Source organism: Notechis scutatus, chromosome 2, assembly GCF_049901735.1.
Source record: "Notechis scutatus isolate UNSWTSFEM ecotype Mainland chromosome 2, rNotScu1.2, whole genome shotgun sequence".
Lineage (NCBI taxonomy): Eukaryota > Metazoa > Chordata > Lepidosauria > Squamata > Elapidae > Notechis > Notechis scutatus.
In genome coordinates this window covers 200,833,058-200,855,431 of record NC_142010.1, presented here as the reverse complement: position 1 = coordinate 200,855,431, position 22,374 = coordinate 200,833,058, and the positions used below count along the sequence as shown (strand labels likewise).

The 22,374-nt window shown below is 42.7% G+C and overlaps 1 protein-coding gene across 2 annotated transcripts in view; it reads right to left on the bottom strand.

Annotated features, from left to right (window-relative positions):
* Positions 1-22,374, bottom strand: part of LOC148132471 (cytochrome P450 1A1-like) — a 30,015-nt gene that overhangs the window by 6,000 nt on the left and 1,641 nt on the right. Inside the window, exons 1-4 of one of the 2 annotated variants that reach the window (XM_087957817.1) lie at positions 21,107-21,850; positions 18,914-19,037; positions 14,053-14,142; positions 13,440-13,705 (exon numbers count right to left, since the gene is read on the bottom strand). In XM_087957817.1, the coding sequence (XP_087813943.1) occupies positions 13,581-13,705; positions 14,053-14,142; positions 18,914-19,037; positions 21,107-21,838 (1,071 nt within the window). In that variant the 5' untranslated portion in view covers positions 21,839-21,850 and the 3' untranslated portion in view covers positions 13,440-13,580. Of the gene's footprint in view, positions 1-13,439; positions 13,706-14,052; positions 14,143-18,913; positions 19,038-21,106; positions 21,851-22,374 lie in introns of those variants that run through there. The other variant, XR_015748041.1, reaches the window with a different exon arrangement.

The window sequence follows — 22,374 nt, the reverse complement described above, 5'->3', positions numbered from 1 at the left end:
TGATGATTTGTTTGTTTTTGAAATTAATAAAATTTGCTTAAAAAAAGAAAAGAAAGAAAGCTGCTTCTTCCTCATATTCTTCTTCAAGTCAAGCACGCTGTGACACAAACATTCTATAGGGCTTAAGTGGTTTCCATTCAGCTGTAAGGTAAGTCTGCTTGGCCCTTTAAAGATCAGCCTCTCTGTAAGAAATTTGGTTTTGTCGGTCTTCATTTTAAAAAAGAAAAAAAGAGGAAAAAAATCAAAAAAAAAAAGAGTTCAGGGATTGCCGTCACCGCCGCCCGCGACCTCCGCTGCTGCGCCTCCCCTACGTGCCCCGGCCCTCCCCTCTGGTAACTTGATCCCCCCCCCACTAAGAGGGTATTTAGGAGATGATAGGTGGTGTGGGTCTAAAAAGAAACTCCCGGTCTCCTTCCTTTTTTTACAGCCCTGTTCTGCAAACAAGCAACACTCATGGTTTTGGGCTCTCCCGCCCAAACGTTTATCTTTCTTGGTGCTCTCCTCCCCCCCGGGTGCAGACCACCGACACGCCCTCCAAGCCTCAGGTGACCACAATATGATTGACTTTTGTCTCAACATACGCTCACACAAAAATCATCACAATGACATAATCCCCAATTATAACTTCAAAAAAGGCAACTATGAACTTATAGACAATGATCTCTCATCCCTTGATTGGCAATCTCTATTCACTGGATGCAATACTGTTGAAGACCATTACAACATATTTTTACTTGAAGTCAAAAGAGTCATCAAACTATATGTACCAACAACAACTCCCAAAACAAAACAAAAAAACAGATTACCCATAACAATAAGGAAACTTCAATCCAAAAAGAGATCACTCTGGCGGAAAAACAAAACTGGTCATGTTGCCAATTTCAAAAGCCGATACAAAAATTTATGCCACCAGATAAAGACTGAATGCACCAATTATCACATTAAACAAGAGGAAAACCTTCTACGCACCAATTCCACCCGTGCTTTTTACAATTTTGTAAACAACAAACTAAAAGACTCAAGGTCCATCCCACCCCTGATAGGACCTAATGGTAAAGACTGCAACGACGACACTATTAAAGCCAACATCTTTAACACATTCTTCGGCTCAGTATTTGTAAACAGCAATGGATCATGCCTAGTATTTCCTAGCCGAACCACAGACAACTACAATGATCTAATACATATTGATTTTACAGAAGACAATGTTGAAAAAGCACTGCGCAATCTAAAACCATCTCTATCTATTGGACCGGATGGAATATGTGCCTACTTCTTAAAAAAGCTATCCACTGCCATAGCCAAACCTCTAAGCATAACCTTTGAAAAATGTTTCAGGATCAGCTCCTTGCCTAACCTATGGTCACAAGCCACGGTCATCCCCATCTTCAAAAAGGGAGAGCCCAGCCTAGTTGAAAATTACAGACCAATCTCCTTATGCTGCATCACCTGTAAAGTCATGGAATCAATTATTAACCAATCTGTGGTGGTCTCTCATGGAAAAAAGACACAACGCAAGGTTGTCCCGGGATGAGAGCACAGAGCAAACTCCGAAACCCTCTTTTATTAGAAGCAATCTTTGTTAACGTAGCAATTTTTGTTAGCGTCCTATCACAAATGTATTACATCACCCAAAATGCACTGATCATTCACATAAGCACACAAAGCTGCAAAGTTTAAGTTTGCTACAGTTCTGGGTAAGAAATGGCAACAATTTGTCCTTGCTCCTTGCTTCGTGTTGCAGCCAACCACCAGAAGACTCCGTTGTCCTAGCACGTACACAAAGAACAAAGAATCATAGTTCCCACATCTCCCCTGTTTTTGTTTTTTCATGCTGACGTAGTCCTCGGTAGGTTTTTGCAGACAATAGGAACTGATCCCTTGAGGGCTTTGTCACGTCTCTACATGTCGTTAGCAGTCCAGGGAGACATAGAATACAGCAACAAAGGAAAATGAAATATACAGCAACAATTATAATGCCTATAATCATAGATCGAAGCCAAGCAGAGTTAGGAAGCCAGGACCATAAGAATGACCAAAAATCAGAAGGGACCCCATAATTCAGTAAAGGATTCTCTCTAATGGATTCCTCCATGTGTTGTATAGTGGCCGTGATGTTAGGGGATGAATCAGTAATATACATGCAGCAGTGTGCATGTATCACAGCACAAACCCCTCCTTGTGCACAACAGCCACAAATCCTGACCGATGATATTTACAGTCTTGTTGTCCTGGGAGAAAATAAGCTGAGCAAGTCCCGAAATCATATTGCAAAGAAACGGGTTGCCTCCCGTGGTTACACTTGTTGGACAGTCTTTCTGTATCCGAGGGCAATTCCCAGTGATTAGCGCAACACAGTCATGTCCAGTAAAGTTGTGCGCAAATACATTAAGAGTGTTATTTAAAAATGTGTTATTGCGCGTTGTATTCTGTATTGTCAATGTGTAATTACAATGGGCATAATGACCAAGATCTGTTAAATTTCCATGGCTGATGTTATGAGTCCAACATACCCCAGCAGTTTCTTGTATACGGCTGCCCAATGGAATCATGGTCATGTTCTCATCCGCAGCTTGTAACACCTGATAACTAGAAAAATCAATGTTCTTCCATTGCGACTCGTTCAAAGCAACAGCTACCAATGGCAATCCTGCGGTTTTATGTGTAGGCATATGCATACATACCCAGCAATCAGTTTTGTTCTCCAATTGAGCAATTCGAGACACATCCTTAACGTAAGAGTTTTTTTCCCACATTCCATGGTTCTCCCCTTTACACTTCTGGCTTGTGATAAGGGCGGACATGACGACCAGGAACCCAAACGACTTCATTCTTGTCTTCAACTGCTGCATAGCCACGACCCCACGTTATCAAGGAAGCTGGCCCCCTCCAAGTGGGGTCAGGTAGTTTTCTGTATAACACCAGTGGCCTCGCACCTCCTGCAGAAGGGAAAGAAGAAAAATGCCTGCTGGCCGCCGTAGTGGCTGGTGTACCAGTCAAGTTGAGAAAATTTAAAGTATATAATGCAATATTTAAGGTATTTTGTAATCCTGGCAATCCGTGCCCCATGTCCCCTATTTTTGTTTTTTGATTGTCCAATGCGCGCTTGAGAGTCTGATTAGCGCGCTCCACAATAGCTTGACCTGTGGAATTGTAAGGAATGCCAAATTTATGCACTATGTTCCAGGTGGAACAAAAGGTGGCAAAAGCCGAACTAGTGTATGCAGACCCATTATCAGTCTTCAGCTCCTGAGGGGAGCCCAAAATAGTAAAGGTACGCAAACAATGATTAATAACATGCTTTGTGGCTTCGCCCCTTTGAGGGGTAGCCATTATGAAACCTGAATAAGTGTCAATTGAGACATGTAAATATTTCCAGGGGGAAAAGCCAGGATACTGGGTGACATCCATTTGCCACAGCTGGCAGCACTGCGTCCCTCTAGGGTTGACACCCTGAGGGAGAGCAGCTGCTTGTAAGCTGCACGTAGGACATTGTTGTATAATAGCTGCAGCCTCCTCCGCAGGAAGGCGAAACTGTTTGATAACGGCCTTTTTATTCTGATGAAAGTAACTATGACTTTCCCATGGTGTTAAGGTTGCCATGGTTAAGCTTTTGAGCTGTGCTTGACACAGGAGTGCTTAAGACTCCAGTAATACAAACAATGTAACTGAAAATGCAACTGGTTTGGGAGTTTAGAAGGAATAGAAATGTTTAAAAGAAAGCATCTGAACAATAGTTCAGCAACAACTGAAGAAATATCAGCTGACATAAATGTGGTATTTATATTAGGAGACATTGCCAAAACAGTGAAAACCAAATAAATTCAACAGTTACGATCACTGATGGTGGAGAATGCAGGCAATTTCTCAGTGGTTAAAGGCCATTGGTCCACCCACACAGGAACCTCAGACAATAAAGTTAATTTTAGCATCTCAATCCTGCAAGGTTATGGTAGCTCCAAATTGAGAAAGCAAATCACGGCCCCATAAATTGACATGCAAAGGCATTACCAGTGGCTGAATTACAGCCTGAATTGCCCCTGGCCTCCTGTATTCATGGATAACCACAAGCCATTTAACATTACTTTTAGCAAATTGCATACCTCCTACCCCCCTTACAGCCAGAGAATCTTCCGTAGGCCACTCTTTGGGCCATTCTTCTTGCCAAATTACTGAAACATCTGCTCCAGAATCTACAACACTGGAAAACAATTTCCCTTCTATAAGAAAATTCAACTTGGGCTGAGATGGCTTAATGTTTTTCACTAAAGCCAATAGCTCTGAACAACATTCTGTAGAGCCAAAACCCACTATCCGAGGCTTCCCTACCAACGGATTAACGTAGCCAGTGTGGGGAAATGAGCAAATGACTTGTCTGACATGTGCTTCGAAAATAAAGCTAGCCTGCTTTTGAAGGCTCTGATGTTTGCTTGCATTTCATGCACAAACTGGTTTTTCCCTTGTAGCTTCACATTCAGCTTGTTCATGTGTGTCAGTATGTCCACAGTAAAAGCTAAATCACAAAGCCAATCTGTGTCATTCAGCTCAGGAAAATTGTCAGTGTTCTCAAGTAGCTCCAAAAATGAAATAATCTCCTGTTTGAGCTCCCACACACGTTGACATACTTTTCCCAAACTTAACCAGCGGACATTAGAATGGTAAAGCAAGTCCATGTGATCAGCGTCAGTTTCTTCAAGAAAATGAATAAACTGACGATGATGAAGTCCCCTCGCTCGAATAAAGTTAACGAGTTTCACAACTGGCTTCACTACATGGTCAAGCTGCAACACGGATTTACACAGTGCTTCCTGGTGAATTATGCAGTGTAGGAAAATTACCTCCTGCTCAGGGTTGTCCTCTTTCACCCTGTCCTGGATTCTTTTGAGCATCCCAACGTTTTTTCCTGTCAGATTTGGTGATCCATCTGTGGTAACGTTGGCGAGCCTACTCCAAGGTAACTTGTGCCTCTGTATGACCGCTGACACACTGTTAAATAAATCGACTCCCCGTGTTTTTCCTTTCAGGGATTCCATAGCCAAAAACTCCTCCGTTATCTCGAAATTTTCATTAATCCCTCTGATAAAAATTAAAAGCTGAGCGGTGTCCTTTATGTCATTGCTTTCGTCCAGTGCCAAAGAATATAATGTAAATGACTCCGCTTTTTGTTTAGCTTGCTAGTTAAGTGTTCGTCAATTACTTCAACACGGCGAGTCACTGTCCTGCGTGATAAGCTAATTGTTTCAAATTTGTTCTTGCTCTCAGGACATAAAATACTTGCTGTCTCTACCATACACTCTTTAAGAAATTCCCCTTCGGAGAAAGGCTTGCTGGCTTTTGCTAGTTTGAATGCCAGTAAATAACTTGTCTTCGTGCTTGCTTCTTGGATGGAAGTTGCTCGGTTAAAGGTGCTTTGCTGAGCCTGCAACCTAGCTACCAACCTATGAGCGGTAGCCGTACGTTCTTGCGTTGAAAGGTTGCTGGCGTAATTAGCATGCTTGGTGGAAAAGTGACGGCTGATGTTGTATTCTTTGAAAACTGCAATGGTTTCTTGGCAAATAAGACATACAGCCTTTGACCGGACTTCAGTAAAAAAGTATTTAGGTGTCCATTCTTTATTAAACACCCGGCACTCACTGTCGACTTTTCTTTTCTTTGACATTGCTGCAGATGGGTTCTGATCTGACCAGTAGAAGAAGAGCGATAATTGAAAATGGCTCGGGCTCCACAAAATCAAGTCACTGTGCCTAATGTGCAGACAGGATATTCTCCCTATTAAAAACACAACAAAGATAGACAGACAGATAGATAGATAGATAGATAGATAGATAGATAGATAGATAGATAGGCAGATTCTTCCCCTACGAATAAACGACTGTGTGTGTGTGTGTGTGTGTGTGTATGTATGAATGTACCCCCTCAGCTTACACAAGTTGGCCACTTATAAGCTAAGAAATGAATAAACGCCCACCCCCCAAAACATAACTCCTCCGGTGCCCACGGTTAAACTGTGAACCACCAATTAGTAGCAGGGCTGACCCTCCCTCTTGAACCAACATCTAATTGGGAAGAGCAGACCAGCCTTCAGTCTCTTGTGAGAAACTGCTGGCTAACCCTGCAAACCGCTTGCGGAGGGGTGTGGGGGGCTTTGCCTGCCTTTCCCCCCTCTGGCCGCCAGTTGCTCCTTGGGGTGCAGCTCTTAAAAGCCTGCTCCCAGCACCCGAGCAATTTCCCAGCAACTTTCGCCTTCCTATTAACTTGCGGGCGCTCACGCCGCGCCCCGAGCCACACGGCGGAAGGGAAGCCCAGAGCCTCCTCCAAGCAGCCCGCCCGCCCGCCCGTCGGGTTTCCCCTCCGCCTAGCGGCTTAGGGCGAGGCGCGAGTGCTCTTGAGTTAAGCAAGCCGAAGTTGCTGGGAATTGCTCAGGTTCAAGGCTTCCAGGGCTTTGCAAAGGCAAAGCTTGCAGGCTGCCAAGGAGGCGAAGGGTTCTGCCCGGAGGGTGGGACGGGCTGCGGCGCTCGCGCCTCCCCGAGCCGCACAGCAGCCTGCTCCAAGCAGCCCACCCCACCCGCCGGGCAGAACCCTTCACCCTCCTTGGCAGCCTGCAAGCTTTGCCTTTGCAAAGCCCTCGGGAAACCTGAGCAATTCCCAGCAACTTTCGGCTTTGTTTTCATTCACGAGCGCCGCGCCTCCACCCCGAGCCGCACGGCAGCCTGCTCCAAGCAGCCCGCCCCACCCGCCGGGCAGAACCCTTCGCCTCCTTGGCAGCCTGCAAGCTTTGCCTTTGCAAAGCCCTCGGGAAACCTGAGCAATTCCCAGCAACTTTCGGCTTCGTTTTTCATTCACGAGCGCTCGCGCTCCCCCGAGCCGCACGGCAGCCTGCTCCAAGCAGCCCACCCCGCCCGCCGGGCAGAACCCCTCCCGCTCCTCCTCGGGAAGAAACTCCAGCCTGCAAGCTTTGCCTTTGCAAAGCCCTCGGGGAAACCTGAGCAATTCCCAGCAACTTTCGGCTTTTCATTCACGAGCGCTCGCGCCTCCCCCGAGCCGCACGGCAGCCTGCTCCAAGCAGCCCGCCCACCCGCCGGGCAGAACCCTTCGCCCTCCTTGGCAGCCTGCAAGCTTTGCCTTTGCAAAGCCCTCGGGAAACCTGAGCAATTCCCAGCAACTTTCGGCTTCGTTTTCATTCACGAGCGCTCGCGCTCCCCGAGCCACACGGCAGCCTGCTCCAAGCAGCCCGCCCACCCGCCGGGCAGAACCCTTCGCCCTCCTTGGCAGCCTGCAAGCTTTGCCTTTGCAAAGCCCTCGGGAAACCTGAGCAATTCCCAGCAACTTTCGGCTTTTCATTCACGGCGCTCGCGCCTCCCCGAGCCGCACGGCAGCCTGCTCCAAGCAGCCCGCCCCACCCGCCGGGCAGAACCCTTCGCCCTCCTTGGCAGCCTGCAAGCTTTGCCTTTGCAAAGCCCTCGGGAAACCTGAGCAATTCCCAGCAACTTTCGGCTTCGTTTTCATTCACGAGCGCTCGCGCCCCCGAGCCGCACGGCAGCCTGCTCCAAGCAGCCCGCCCCACCCGCCAGGCAGAACCCTTCGCCCTCCTTGGCAGCCTGCAAGCTTTGCCTTTGCAAAGCCCTCGGGAAACCTGAACAATTCCCAGCAACTTTCGGCTTCGTTTTCATTCACGAGCGCTCGCGCCTCCCCAGCCGCACGGCAGCCTGCTCCAAGCAGCCCGCCCCGCCCACCGGGCAGAACCCCTCCCGCTCCTCCACGGGAAGAAACTCCAGCCTGCAAGCTTTGCCTTTACAAAGCCCTCGGGGGAAACCTGAGCAATTCCCAGCAACTTTCGGCTTCGTTTTCATTCACGAGCGCTCGCGCCTCCCCCCCGAGCCGCACTGGAAGCCCTGGAAGGGGGGATCGGCGGGGACTCACCTTCGGAGAGGTCGCACTCGAAGGTGATTTTGAACTCCCAGCCGATGCCTTTGCAAATTTCTTTTCTTTCCTACTCCTATCGCTCCGCACTGTTTTGCAGCTTTGGGGGCCACGCGGCACAGGGCAATACACCACGCCCAGCAATTTTTTTTCAGGGGCGGGCCGGATTGGACAGACCAACGGGCCGGATGTGTCCCGCGGGCCGTAGTTTGCCCACCCCTGATCTAAGTGCTAGAGCCCACTGTAACTACATAACCAAAAAGGCATTAAGAATTGTTAACCTAATCCTACCTAGCTTTTTCTCTGGTAATATCACACTACTAACTAGAGCGTGTGGTAATATATTTTATTAATCATTTTATCATTTTCTGTAAGGCCTTTGTATAACTAGCAGTAAGTCTAGGAAGATGTGGGCATTCTTGGTGGGGGTAGGAGTATCTTTGCTCAGAGTGCCTCATTCTGTTTTGATTCTGCCAGTTTAGAAGGAATAGGAAAATGGGTGAAAGTTCAAGGTACAAGATACACAGTTGTGCTTTCTCATGGGACTTTCCAAACTTTCCCATGAGACTTTCCGTGGCTGTATGATCTCATCCTAGCAAGGTAACATCTGGGATTTTCCAAGATTGTGTGTTCTCAAGCTGGTGAAGTAATCTCCTGTTGAGGTCATTGTTTTCTGAATATGCAGACTGTATTTTGCTTGTGTTTTTCTCAATAAATACTGCTACCTGAGTTCTCTCAGGGTTGGCATTTTCTCAGAGACAGTTCCCTGTGTCTCATTTCAATGTCAAACCACCATAAATGGTGACCCCGACGTGATAGCTTGGAAGGCTATACGTTTCCCGCATCCTATACTCATCGTCGCGGACGTCGACTGGGCCCTCATCTTCTTCGCTGGACGAAGATAGATTCTTTCGTGAGTATGGGGGAGATCTCTCGAAGGCTCAGAAAGAGCACATCAGGGAATTGAGAGGGATCATTGGGAATAGTTTTGGGTTTGGAATTGGCAGTAGGGGTTGTGCTGTAGGAAAGAAAGAAATTGAGGACTTACTACAGTATGTTTGGAAAAATATTAAGTCATATCCGGAGGGAGGTAGTATTAAAGTAGAGTCCTGGAAAAAGATAGGGAAATTTTTGCACGAGGAACCTCGTGCCCCTTCTTCAATTTTGTTAACCTGGAGGGTGATAATGGATGCATTAGCTACTTATGAACAACCGCTCCTATCACCCCCGAAGAAGGTTTGCCGCTTTACCATGCGGTACGTTTGTTGCCGCCGACGGCACCTCCAGATAAATCTGGGGGACTGTCCGGCGCTAGCAATACTTTGTCAGAAGATAAGAGTTTACCTTTAAGGGTTCAGGTGGATGCAGTTACTGCAGCTATTCAAGAAGCAAAGAATAGAGGGGAATTATCAGGAGATGATTTGGTGGAGTTTGGAGTAGAAGTTCAACTTAATCCAGTGGAAATTGTCATGGATGCTGCATTAAATCCGCAGCGGGAGTGGAAGCCTTTACAGCTCAGAATTTTGAGGGAAGTTAAGCAAGCAGCAAAAGAATATGGTGTTAGAACGCCATATACTCAGGCATTGTTAGAAGCAGTTGGTTATGGAAATAAAATGATTCCAGCTGACTGGAAAGCTCTGTTGAATATGATTTTAACTCCAGCTCAATATTTGGTGTTAGATCAGAAATGGAGACAGCTGGCAGTCCAGAGGGGAACAGCAAATGTTACCCCAGATCAGCTTTACGGAGCTGGTAATTTTACAACAGTGGAACAACAGAGAGATGGTATGCCTGAGGAAGGGTTCATTCTTCTCCCACAAATAATTTTTCAAGCCATAGGGTCTCTCCCTGACGGCGAAGGTGGTGAGAAGACCTTTACTAACATCAAACAAGGGAACAATGAACCCTATGAAAATTTCATTAGCAGACTGAAATTGGCTATAGAAAGACAAATTGATAATCAATTCGCCCAGAAAGAGTTGCTTTTAAGTTAGCAGTGGAACAAGCTAACACAGATTGCAAAAGATTTTAAATCCACTGGTAGCAAGTGGAGAGAGAAAATCGCAGATTTGATTAATGCATGTAGGAAGGTTGGGAGTCAGTCTTTTAACATGGAGACTTTAGCTCTGGCTTTACAAACAGGCCATGCTCAAAAGGGGAATTGTTTCAATTGTGGGAAGCCTGGACATTTTCAAGCGCAATGTCGGGCTCCTGGAGGAGGTCAAAGTCAGCAGAATAAGAGATCAATGGGACAGGGTGTTCGTCCTAAATCAGTGTGCCCAAAATGTAAGAAAGGATACCATTGGGCATATCAGATGCTCCTACAGTTTTTACTGATGGAGGGAAAGTTTTTGGTGCTTGTGTTTGGAAAGATAAATCTGGAATTTGGCATACAAAAGTGACTTCAGAGCAGAAGTCTGCCCAGCAGGCAGAACTTGCTGCTGTAGTTTTGGCTTTTCAAAATTTTCACAATCAGGATTTTAATTTAATAGTGGATTCATTGTATGTGTATAATTTGTTACCCTTTGTAGCAGGTTCTTATTTGTCTCCTGGAATATCACCTGATATTTTAAGATTGCTTTTGCTGTTACAAGGATGTTTGGAGCAGCGTGTGAATGTGTGTTTTGTTGCTCAAATGCCACGCTCAAGACCATGTTAACTAAATTAAATAAAAAAGGAGGGAAGCTCCTGGGGCTTCCGGCGATTCAAGATCAATTAAATCTAGCTTTGTATACTTTAAATTTTTAAATTTGTCTGGTAACCCCCTGCGGCGCGCCAGCAGGCATTTTTCTTCTCCTTCTACAGATGCGGTGAGACCTCGGGTGTTGGTGCGGTTCCTTCCAGATCCGGCATGGGTTCCTGCTGAGCTGATAACGTGGGGACGTGGTTATGCAGCAGTTGAACATCTTGGTCAAATTCGTTGGGTTCCTGGTCGGTGTGTTCGGCCTGATCATTCGCAGGCACCTGTGAAGGAAGTTTCGGAGGAGCAGGATGGCGCATCTGTGGTTCCTGATCCTGTTGATTCTGCCTAATCTGTCCTGGGCTGCTCGGGTGCGGAGAGAGCAGCGACAGCATGTTCAGCGTGCCGGAGATTTGGGCGATGATTTGTGGACCGATAATAATTACATTAAAGATTTGCGCACAACTGCCAAAAACTTGAACATCACCAATTGTTGGTTGTGTATGCACCTTCCTGGGAGAGTGGGAGAAGGACTAACATTGCATGGAGTGCCTTTTGAGGAAAAAGATTTAATAAAGAATGCAACCTGGAGAAAACAGTTGTCTTGTGCTACAACAGAGCAATTCCAGATGTTCAGAAAGAAAAAATGCACACATTATAATCGGAATGTGACGGCTAAGGTCAAGGTGTCTTTAAAGGGAAGGGCGTATGTATGCTTCATCCGAAATGACTTTGGAGGAACTTTCCTAGGGAATTGGTCCAGGTGTAATGTCACTTTTCAAATGCCAACCATCTGTTATAATAGCAGTGTGCAGAACTATACCTGTCTCCCTCAGTTCAATTCTCCTCAGTGCTATATGTGTCAATATCTTGAGAAGATGAAGAATGGTTCTGAGGTAGCCCGGGGGGAGCCTTGGGCTATGGGGAATGATGTGTGGTTCCTATGTGGGGAGTATGGGTATCGGGAGGTTCCCGGGAATTGGTCTGGGGATATGCACATTGGGGTATGTAATACCTGTAATTTATAAACTGGATCAGTTGCCGGAAGGCAGAATCCGCAACAAGCGTGAGCTGGAATCAGGTCTAACCATGGGAGGTAATCTATGGACACAAATTTCTCGAGGTCTCATCCCGCCTTTGGGAATTGCTATGAACTATAGGGATATTCATATTTTAAATAATTTTACTGTTGCTATGTTTAATGATACTATAAAGAATATTAAGATGATTAATGTAGAAATGTCTGAAATTCGTACAGTTACTTTGCAAAATCGATATGCTTTAGATATTATGTTAGCTGCTCAAGGAGGAGTTTGTGCTTTAATTCATTCACATTGTTGTGTTTTTATACATAATTATGAGCCAAACATTACAAAACTGTTCAGGACATGGAAGATCGTATTGCTCAGCATCAATCTGGAGCCGATGGGTTTAATGCATCATTCTGGGACAGTCTGTGGTCCTGGCTTCCTGATGGATCATGGTTTCGCTCCTTATTGCAAGGGGTTGTTATTATTATTGCTATATGTATCTTATTATGTTGTTTTATTCAATGTATTCCTAATCTATTACAAATGTGTACCTCAGTTTTCCGGCGTGTGGGATCAGGTCATGAGGGAACTGTGTACTATGCCACTAAAACACCCCCTATCTTTGAATAAATAAAAAAGGAGGGAATGTGGTAATATATTTTATTAATCATTTTATCATTTTCTGTAAGGCCTTTGTATAACTAGCAGTAAGTCTAGGAAGATGTGGGCATTCTTGGTGGGGGTAGGAGTATCTTTGCTCAGAGTGCCTCATTCTGTTTTGATTCTGCCAGTTTAGAAGGAATAGGAAAATGGGTGAAAGTTCAAGGTACAAGATACACAGTTGTGCTTTCTCATGGGACTTTCCAAACTTTCCCATGAGACTTTCCGTGGCTGTATGATCTCATCCTAGCAAGGTAACATCTGGGATTTTCCAAGATTGTGTGTTCTCAAGCTGGTGAAGTAATCTCCTGTTGAGGTCATTGTTTTCTGAATATGCAGACTGTATTTTGCTTGTGTTTTTTCTCAATAAATACTGCTACCTGAGTTCTCTCAGGGTTGGCATTTTTCTCAGAGACAGTTCCCTGTGTCTCATTTCAATGTCAAACCACCATAAGAGCGTACAAAACATTTGCTAGACCAATACTCGAATACAGCTCATCAGTCTGGAACCCGCATTACATATCTGATATTAGCACAGTTGAGAAAGTCCAGAAATATTTCCACTCCACTCCTCTATTCATTGTAGAATACCATATGCCACCAGACTTGAAATTCTAGACCTAGAAAACCTTGAATTACGCCGTCTTCGGTCTGATCTAAGTATGGTATATAAAATCATACATTGTAATGTCCTACCTGTCAATGAATACTTCAGCTTCAACCATAACAACACAAGAGCACACAATAGATACAAACTCAAGGTTAACCGTACCAAACTTGATTGCAGGAAATACGATTTTAGCAACAGAGTGGTCAATGTCTGGAATACTCTACCTGACTCGGTAGTTTCTTCCCCAAACCCCAAAAACTTTAACCTTAGACTGTCTACTATTGACCTCACCCCTTTCCTAAGAGGTCTGTAGGGGGTGTGCATAAGCGCACCAACGTGCCTACCGTCCCTGTCCTATTGTTTCTTTTATTTTTCTTATATGTACCCATTTCATGTATTCATAACTATGTATATACTTATACCTATTATCTTATAAGCAATTGACAAATCAAATAAATAAATAAATTCATTTCAAAAATTAAATCCACCAGCCATCCACATCACTTGACCATTATCTGACAAAAAGAAAAGCATTTTCCCAATATATATTTTATATTTTTGGCAATATAAAATCTCACATTATAGGGGATTTTTGTGTCAATGTCACGTAGATGGGCAAATTACAGTACTAGCAGAAGCTACCTTCAACATAAACAAACCCATTCCTCAATTCTCCTTCTCACCAGTGAGGTATAGTGAATGGAATAAAAGAGCTGTGCCTAAAGACTTCATTGATGAAAGCTTCTGTATAATGCAAGTCCTTTCGGTCTTCAAACTTTGGAGGCCTTTGCCCAATCTTGCCATCTTCAAAGAATAAAACAGAACTTATTGAACACAAACTATTTCATAACTGCAATCTTTAATCTTTATATTATAATGGAACTCAGTTTGATGTATGGGGTGAATTATTCCCAATTATTAAGTCTGATTATGTAATTATGGTTATTGATACAAGTTGTATGTTGCAAATTATGTCATTTGCAAGTTGAGATCATTACCCAAATGAAACTATTATTTGCATTGTTATGCAAACTGAAATTGCTCCAAAAACTTGCTCTATTGGAGTTGAAATTCATTTAGTGGAAGTCTAGTAAACTAAAGTTTCACAACATGTTATTTTCTATTTATTTTAAATAACACAAAAGCATTACCAATTTCTTCTTGAATTTTCATCTGAATTTCTGGGTTGTTTGTCAGGTACAGAAATATCCATTGCAAACATGATGAGAGTGTACCAAAACCTGGAAAAGAAATGAAGCAACATTAGAATTGCAGCAACATTAGAACTTATTAATTGTGTTGGATATCTTCACTTACTTGAGTTATTTGTAAAAATAATAAAGCAGATACGAATATATAAATCATTAATTAAATAAGTATCTAAAAACCTGGAGGACAGATTCCATATGAAACGGATTTTCCCAAATCAGAAATCTATTATTTTTGATAGCTCACTTTTGAATTTTAGCTAACAGTCAATATTTCAACATGGGACAGTGTAGTCTGTATTAATAAAAATTGCTTAGAAATCATACAAATACATGAATAGTATCATTCATTCATTCTTGAATTCCCACGTCTGTCCATGACCTTGGCTGCTACAGCAAAACTAAAACAAGGTGATACAAAACCACCACAGAAATAAAAGTATTGATCATTCAAGTAGCAAAATCTACGTTGTTCACAACTTGTAGCATCCCATCCTTAGATAAAGCCTGCAAGAAAGGCCATTTTTAAAAAAAGAGCAGTTAAAGATGAACAAGGTGGGAGCCATTGGGATCTTTGCAGAGGAAATTGTTTCAAAGGTTAGGTCCTACTGGCAAGGTCTGTCATCTGCGATCCACTAGGTAATGTGGCTTAATTGACTGGACCTGCCTGCTAGTCCACACAATTGGAATAAACATTGCAGGAAGACATTAGAGGGGCAGAGTGGTCTTCAGACACCTAGTTCATATGCTACGTAGACAGGACTCTGGGCTTAGTATTCAGGTGGTATTCAGCAGGTTCTGACCAGTTCTGGAGAACCAGTAGTGGAAATTTTGAGTAGTTCGGAGAACCAGCAAATACCACCTCTGACTGGTCCTGCCCCCATCTATTCTCGCCTCCCAAGTCCCAGCTGATTGGCTGAGTCTTCTTTTGTTGCCCTGCACAGGACAAAGGAGCTGGAAAGCAGGTTAGTGGGAGGGGGAGGGAATGGGATTTTGCAGTAACCTTCCCCCAGGAGTGGGGTGGGAATGGAGATTTTACAGTACCTTTCCCACCCAGTGCCACACCCACCAAGCCACACCTACCAAGCCACGCCCACAGAACCAGTAGCAAAAAAAAAATTTGAATCCCACCACTGCTTTACAGGTAATGATCAGCACCAGAACATAACAACTCTTTCATTCCCCTGATAAGAATACTGCTGCATTCCTCTACAGGTCCCTAACCAGACTCTTACAACCTCCACAATTGGAGAAGGCCTGGACAGCACTCCTTATCTGCCCCAGATTTGAGATGTAACCAAGAGTCATCAGCATTATTGATGATTCCTGACCCCAAACTGATTGTTGACCTTCTTAATGCTCTCATACAGATGTTGAACAAAAGAGGAGGGTGTGCCACAACTTAAATCTCTAAACAAAAATGATCCTTGGCTCCACTTGTTGAGAATAGCATAGTTTAGTAGAGGTCAAGTGTATTGCAATATTGCAAAACAAGAATTGAGAATAGTTCTCTAAAACCCCTAAGTTCTATTTTTTTTCTCCCTTAACTGTCTCTCATTGTCCACCCCATTGTAACCAATCAGGTGCAGGCAAGATGTTTTCATAAGTCAAACTCAGGTTTGGTGTGTGGCTCCCTCCAGCTGGGTGACCTTGAGGCTGCATCTCCAGGAGATGCTGAACTTACTTTCATTTTCCCCAAGACTTCCCCCCTTCATTCCCTCTCCTCATAGTTCATGGCAATCTGTCACTTCATAGCAGTGAAGAACAAACAAGCGTAAAGATGGCAGCTGACAGGGTGTCAAATTGTTAGACCCCCTTGAAAATTAGGAGCCTCTGGCTTCCCTCCAACCAATGCTAACTGGAATCAACCATGGAAAAAGGAGAACACCATGCCCTCTATTCCCAATGCAACCTGACCAGAATGATACCATGGTTGATGGTTTTAAAAGCCATTGTGACATCAAGAAGAATAAGGATGGTAGCATATCAAGTGTAACTAATGCTGTCTGTATTCTGGGTCCCAGTTGAAGCCTAACAAAAAGAATCCAGATAATCCACTTCCTCCAGGACCATTTGTAAACCACAAACCAATCACATTTTCAACAACCTTCCAAAAAGGTTGAATATTGTCCAGGTTGTTAATGGTCTTTTGAGGAGGGAGCATATCGCTTCCTTTTTAAAGTCCAATGGAGAAACCACCTAAAAGGCTACTGACCCAAACACATGTCACTTCCCAGCAGCCTTCACAAACTGGAAGGGACCAGGTTCTTCTAAGGCGGTCAGATACACAATACCAAGGGTCCTGTTTACTTTCTCAGGAATTACAGGGTCACGTTCTTCCCAGATAACCAAGCATGGCTGTGTGTCAGACACCTTGACTGGACCAACACAGTAGGGGTTTAAGTTTAGCTAAATCTGAATCAGATGCTTAAATTATTCTTCACAGTGGCTCAAAGGATGGTCCACAGACTCATCCCTGACCAGCAAGGAGCAAGTCACCCTGGTCAGCTAACAGCAAATGCAATAGAAGACTGGAAATAACTATGTTTCACCGGCCTCAAGCTCTTATCGCCATGCTGTAACATTCATGCTGAATGATGAAGTGAGTTAGGCTATGTTCAGTTGCAATCACAGAACAAGTAGTCCTTGACGTACAACAATTGAGCCCAAAATTTATGTTGTTAAGTGAGACATCTGTTAAGTGAGTTTTGCCCCATTTCACAACACTTCTAGCTACAGTTGTTAAGTGAATTATTGCAGTTGTTCATTTAGTAACATGACTGCTAAGTGAATCTGGCTTCCCTTTGCTTGTCAGAAGGGACCCCAGGACCCTACAACCATCATAAATATGAACCAGTTGCTAAGCATCTGAATTTTGATCATGTGACCATGAGGATGCTACAAGGGGTCATAGTTGTGGAAAATGGTATGTCACTTTTTTCAGTGCTGTTGTAACTTTGAACGGTCACTAAATGAACTGTTGTAAATCGAGGACTACCTGTATTACGTCCATTCATTATAACTTAAAAGTTCAGACACACCAATCAGACTATAGGTTGTTACAGAGACAGACTGGTGTCAGTCATTCTTCGTTTGAATTTCCCCACTTTGAAATTGTTGCCATTTTTAATGGACAAAAAAGTTCAATTAAGAAAGAAAATAGGAAGAGAGGAAGGAAAAATGAGAATTTAAGATTTAATAAAACAACCAAGAAAAAGAAAAATAAGGTGAAAAAAAGGTACAATGTTAGAAAGCAACAGAAAAGAGAAATACAACAGAGAGGGGAAGTTAAAAAGGTGGGGGTTAGGAGAGGGGGGGGCAAAAAGACCAGACTGGAGAAGAAAGGGAGGGAAAAAGGGAGGGAAAGCCACAAAGGTCTGAAACAAGATGTAAAAAAGCAGATCTTTTTCAGAGATAAAGGATAGAGTATAATTAAAGAAAGATTCTGAAAGAGTACATAAGATAGTATTGTAGTATTTGCATTTGAAATAGTCCATTGGAATATTATAAGATTTAACAAAATATTAAAATATAAAAATGTTTAATAATGATAGATCTCAATATTCAATAAAATATCAAAGAGAATGTGTAAAATGATTGTTTAGTTATAGTTTAATTTGTTATTGTCTTAATGTTATTATAAATTTACTATTTCATTTTCTTATTTTAAAATAATGTATTAAGTAGAATTAGAATTAGAATGGAAATTATATATTTAACTATATTATAAACTTATTATTCCTTTATTTTAAAATGCAACATGTAGAATGTACTAAGCAGAATCAGAATGGAAATTATGTATTATTTTAAGTGTTAATTTAGGGGAAAGATAGAAAGGCGTTACACTTTAAAAGTGATTACAGGGGAAATTTTCTATTAAAGAGAAGTGATAAATAGATAATTGGAAAAGAACGGACAAAAGATACAAGTATAATGACTTTAAAATAAGATGAAATAAACAAAATATAATTAAGAGAGTGAAAAGAAGGGAGAAGTTATATAGAAAATATAGAATGGTAAATAAGATAAGAATGGTATACAAGGTGAGCATGAATTTGATTTAGGTCTGTAAAAAAAGATGTAACCCGGGGCTAAGCCACTTTTCAAAAGATGTTTTATGTTTTATGTTTTGTGTTTTGGTTAGCTATGTTTGATTGAGAATTAATAAAACCTTGGAGGAATAAAACTAAAGGGAGAAACAATGAGAAATTTGGAAAAGACATGTACAAATGATAATTAAGGAGGTTTTATGTTTTTATGTCTTGTTTTATGTTTTGTATTTTGTGTGTTTATGTTTGATTGAGAATTAATAAAACCTTGATAGAAAGAAATATAATTGAATAAAAGTGAAGGGAGAAACAATGAGAAATTCAGAAAAGATACATAGGTGTTTAAATGGAAATGTGATAATTTGGAACTATGCTGTATAAATGTTTATACTTGATTGAGAATTAATAAAACCTTGATAGAAAGAAATATAATTGAATAAAAGTGAAGGGAGAAATAATGAGAAATTTGGAAAAGATATATATATGCTTAAATGGAAATGTGATAATCTGGAACTATGCCTTAAAAAATAATGTTTATTTGCCTTGTTAAAACTTATAAGTAATTTTTAGAAAGGAGGTTTTATGCCTTTATGTCCTATGTTTTGTTTGTCTTTAAAAAATCAATAAAATTTGTTTTGTTTTTTTAAAAAAGAAATTGTTGCTTGCTAAACCCAGCAAAAAGATTATTTCATATCTTCTCTGTTGAAAAAAGGATCACACTAAAAGACAATATTGAGGGGGGAAATAATACTTACCAGCTCCAAAGATGTCATTGACAGTAATTATTATTTTTTCATTTGATAAGGTTATAATTTTATCATCTGCTTTTCTTTCATTGCTAACATTAATTAAGGCATCAGTGATGTCTCTGAGGACATTCTAAAAGAAGCAGACAAAATATATAAGATGCTATTTTCATCTAAAGATCTCACACTATACACTCTGTAATCTGTAATTTGTTTAATTCTATATTGAGAGAATTTACGTTATTTTTCCTATAAGCCAAGTGTAGGCCTTTAGAATGTACTAAGATAAGTTCTTTGGGGTGGGGGGAACAAATATAATACAAAAATAAATTAATCAATAGCCATGAAGAGTTGCAGACTAAGAAAAAGCAAGCTAAGAACATAAGTAAACATCCTTGTTTACTTATGACTCATTCCTTGTTCATTCTAGTTGACAACAGGGAGATTTATAATTTATGATGTAGTTGCAGCCATCACTGTGTCCCCATAGTAACATGATTGCTATCTGGGCACTGGACAACTAGCTTGCATCCTGTGATCATATGATCATCACTTGCAACCTTCACTACCAGTTTCTGACAAGCAAAGTCAATAGGGAAGCCATCAGGAGATCACAAAAGGTGATCAGATGACATGCTTAATGACCATAGAGCAGGGGTCCTCAACCACCGGGCCGCGGACCAGTACCGGTCCGTGGAGCACTCTGTACCGGGCCGCAAAGAAAAAAAATAAAAAAATGGCGGCTTTCTTCGCCTTCGGTGAATGCTGCTGGGATCGGGATCAAGGACACAAATGAAAGAAGGGAGGGAGGAAGCAACCGAAGCCTGTCCTGCTCTCTGGCTCAGCAGCTTCGGTTTCCTCCCGCCTCGTTCCTCTCTCAGTCGCTCTCTCGCTGCTCCACCAGCCCAGGAAGAAACTGCTTCAAAGAAGCCGAGGGGTGGCTTTTCCTGTCGCCGCAGCTCCTCCGAAGTGCCCGTTTACCCCCCCCCGCCGCCCGCGCATCTTCAATTCAGTGCTCTGTTCTGCCTGCCTGCCTGTCTGGTTGTTTGGGAGCAGCTTCGGCTGAAAATAATAACTATTCGCCTCTTTTTATCAGCGAAGCTGCTCCGAAACGAAGGCAGGCAGGCAGGCAGGCAGAACGGAGCACTGGGTTGAACCGCGTGCGGCTGGCGGGTGGGGGAACGGGCGCTGGAGGAGCTGCGGCGACAGGAAAAGCCACACACACCCCGCTTCTTTGAAGCAGTTTCTTCCTGGGCTGGTGGAGCAGCGAGAGAGCGACTGAGAGAGGAACGAGGCAGACACCTGAGGGAGGGAGGGAGACACCTGAGGGATGGGGCTGAGGAGGCAGGGCAGGCGCTCCCTGAACTTGGTGGTTTGCTGGCAGACGTTTTATTACCTGACTAGGTAACAACATCAGATGTTGTTACCTCCCCCCCACCTCCTTGAAAAAGTGTTTGTGCTTGAAACTGGTCCCTGGTACAAAAAAGGTTGGGGACCACTGCCATAGAGGACTGGCTTAATGATGGCAACCAGAACTGCCACTATTGCCATCATAAGTCACTGCAGTCACATGACATTGCACTTTATGACTGCATCGCTTAGCAACAGAGTTGCCAGTCCCAATTATTCTTGCTATGCGTGGATCACCTGTAGAACCTCTAACCGTGAGTGTCAAACTCACAGTGTCACACGGTCATCACGTGACATATTACAACTTTTTCCCCTTTGCTAAACTGGGGTGGGTGTGGCCAGCGTGTGGCACATCTAGCCTGCGAGCTGCAAGGTTGACACCCTCCTCTAAGCTTAGGGTGGAAGTATAAATGTCAAAGAATTGCTCAGCAGGTGTCCAAATGAAGCCAGAGACACTGAAACAAACTTGTAGTTTTATATAAATAAATATATTTTAACATCTCTGTTCACAGTAGACAAGATAGTCAGGAACATCATGAGGTAAATCTCAGAACAGCATACAGAGCACACCGAAGAAAAAAGGGAAACTTCCCCTTCTCACTCAGCAACCAATCATAACGTAGATTGCCTCATGCAGGAGCCCGCACTTTCCAATCAATCAACTACAAATGTGTGTTCTGGCCCATTATACACTTTACTCTTTGAGCTATTAAATTAAATATCTTAACAATAAGCAATAGAGAAACATTTTTCAATTCCCACTGTTAACCTTATCTTATCATACGTGCTTACCTTACCATACGTGACATAATGGTCTTTCACAGGTTGTGCCACAAAGTTGTTGAACTTTCCATAAAACGCACGGGCAACCTTCGCAGCAGGTAGTGGAAGATAATGAAGGCATGGGATGAAGTCAGTGGGATTGAAGATGCTTGAGGCTTTTATAAGACCGTGACTCATTTGGATGACACTCAGAAATTCTTCATCACTCTGGCTGTACCTCTTGCCAAAGCAGAGGGCACTGACCACATTAGCCACAGTGCAGGTTGTCACCGTAACGGGATCAAAACTCCCTTTCTTGGAGAGTTCTAAAAAGGTTTTCATCCGTTTGGATGCCTCAGCGCAAACATGCTCTTCCAGAAGACAAGAACAGGTGGAGGACCTGGCTTCAGATTTGGCCAGTGACTTCAATGCCTTGGCAGCAACCCTTTTCTGTAGATTCCAGCTCTCTCCAAACTTCACCGAAAATGATAAGCTCTCACCATTGGCAAAAAAAGAAAAGGTATGCATATCGGGTCGGCCAGCAAAACTTTCTCCGTCCTTCAGCAGGACATGTCTGGCAGCATGCAGGCCATTAACAACCACAACAGGAACCATTCCAAGCTGTATCTGAAACACATCTCCATATTTCTTCCTCATCTGATCGAAGAAAACATAAGGATGATCTCCAAGCTGGAGAAGATTCCCCAAAATAGGAAGTGACCAAGGTCCTGGTGGGTATGGTTGTTTGTTCTTTGTTAGCATTCATACATAAATGAATAGTGATACCACAGTGCTTAAAGCAATGATGACCCCTGAAAAGGAATCTTCGTCCATTGCAAAACTCATTTTCAGAAAGGATCTGCAAATGAAAATGCTGGGAACTGAATAAGCCATTGCTTAATTCTACCACGGTTTTGTACAAGTTATGATGTTTTGATTGATGTATCATGTTGAGTCGCAAGCAATGTTGAAAACCACAGTGGATGGGTTTATAGCTTGTATTAAATCCAAAATCAACAAAAGACACTTAGTCCAATGTGGCAACTCCAATATGGCAACTTTGACATTAGAGGGCAAGCAAGGTCAACTCCTTGCAAAAGAAAATTTCAACCAGGAATGGCAAACAGGGTAGAAGGGCATTAGCATCAAGAAGAATTAATCTAAGAATGTGTCCAAAAATAGAAATAGAACATATAACAACTATTTGGATGAAAACACTAAGGTTTTTTTTTTTTTGCAACTAAAACACAATTTGCAATTGGATTTCAGTTTAATCTGCATTTTCAACATGTCTTGAA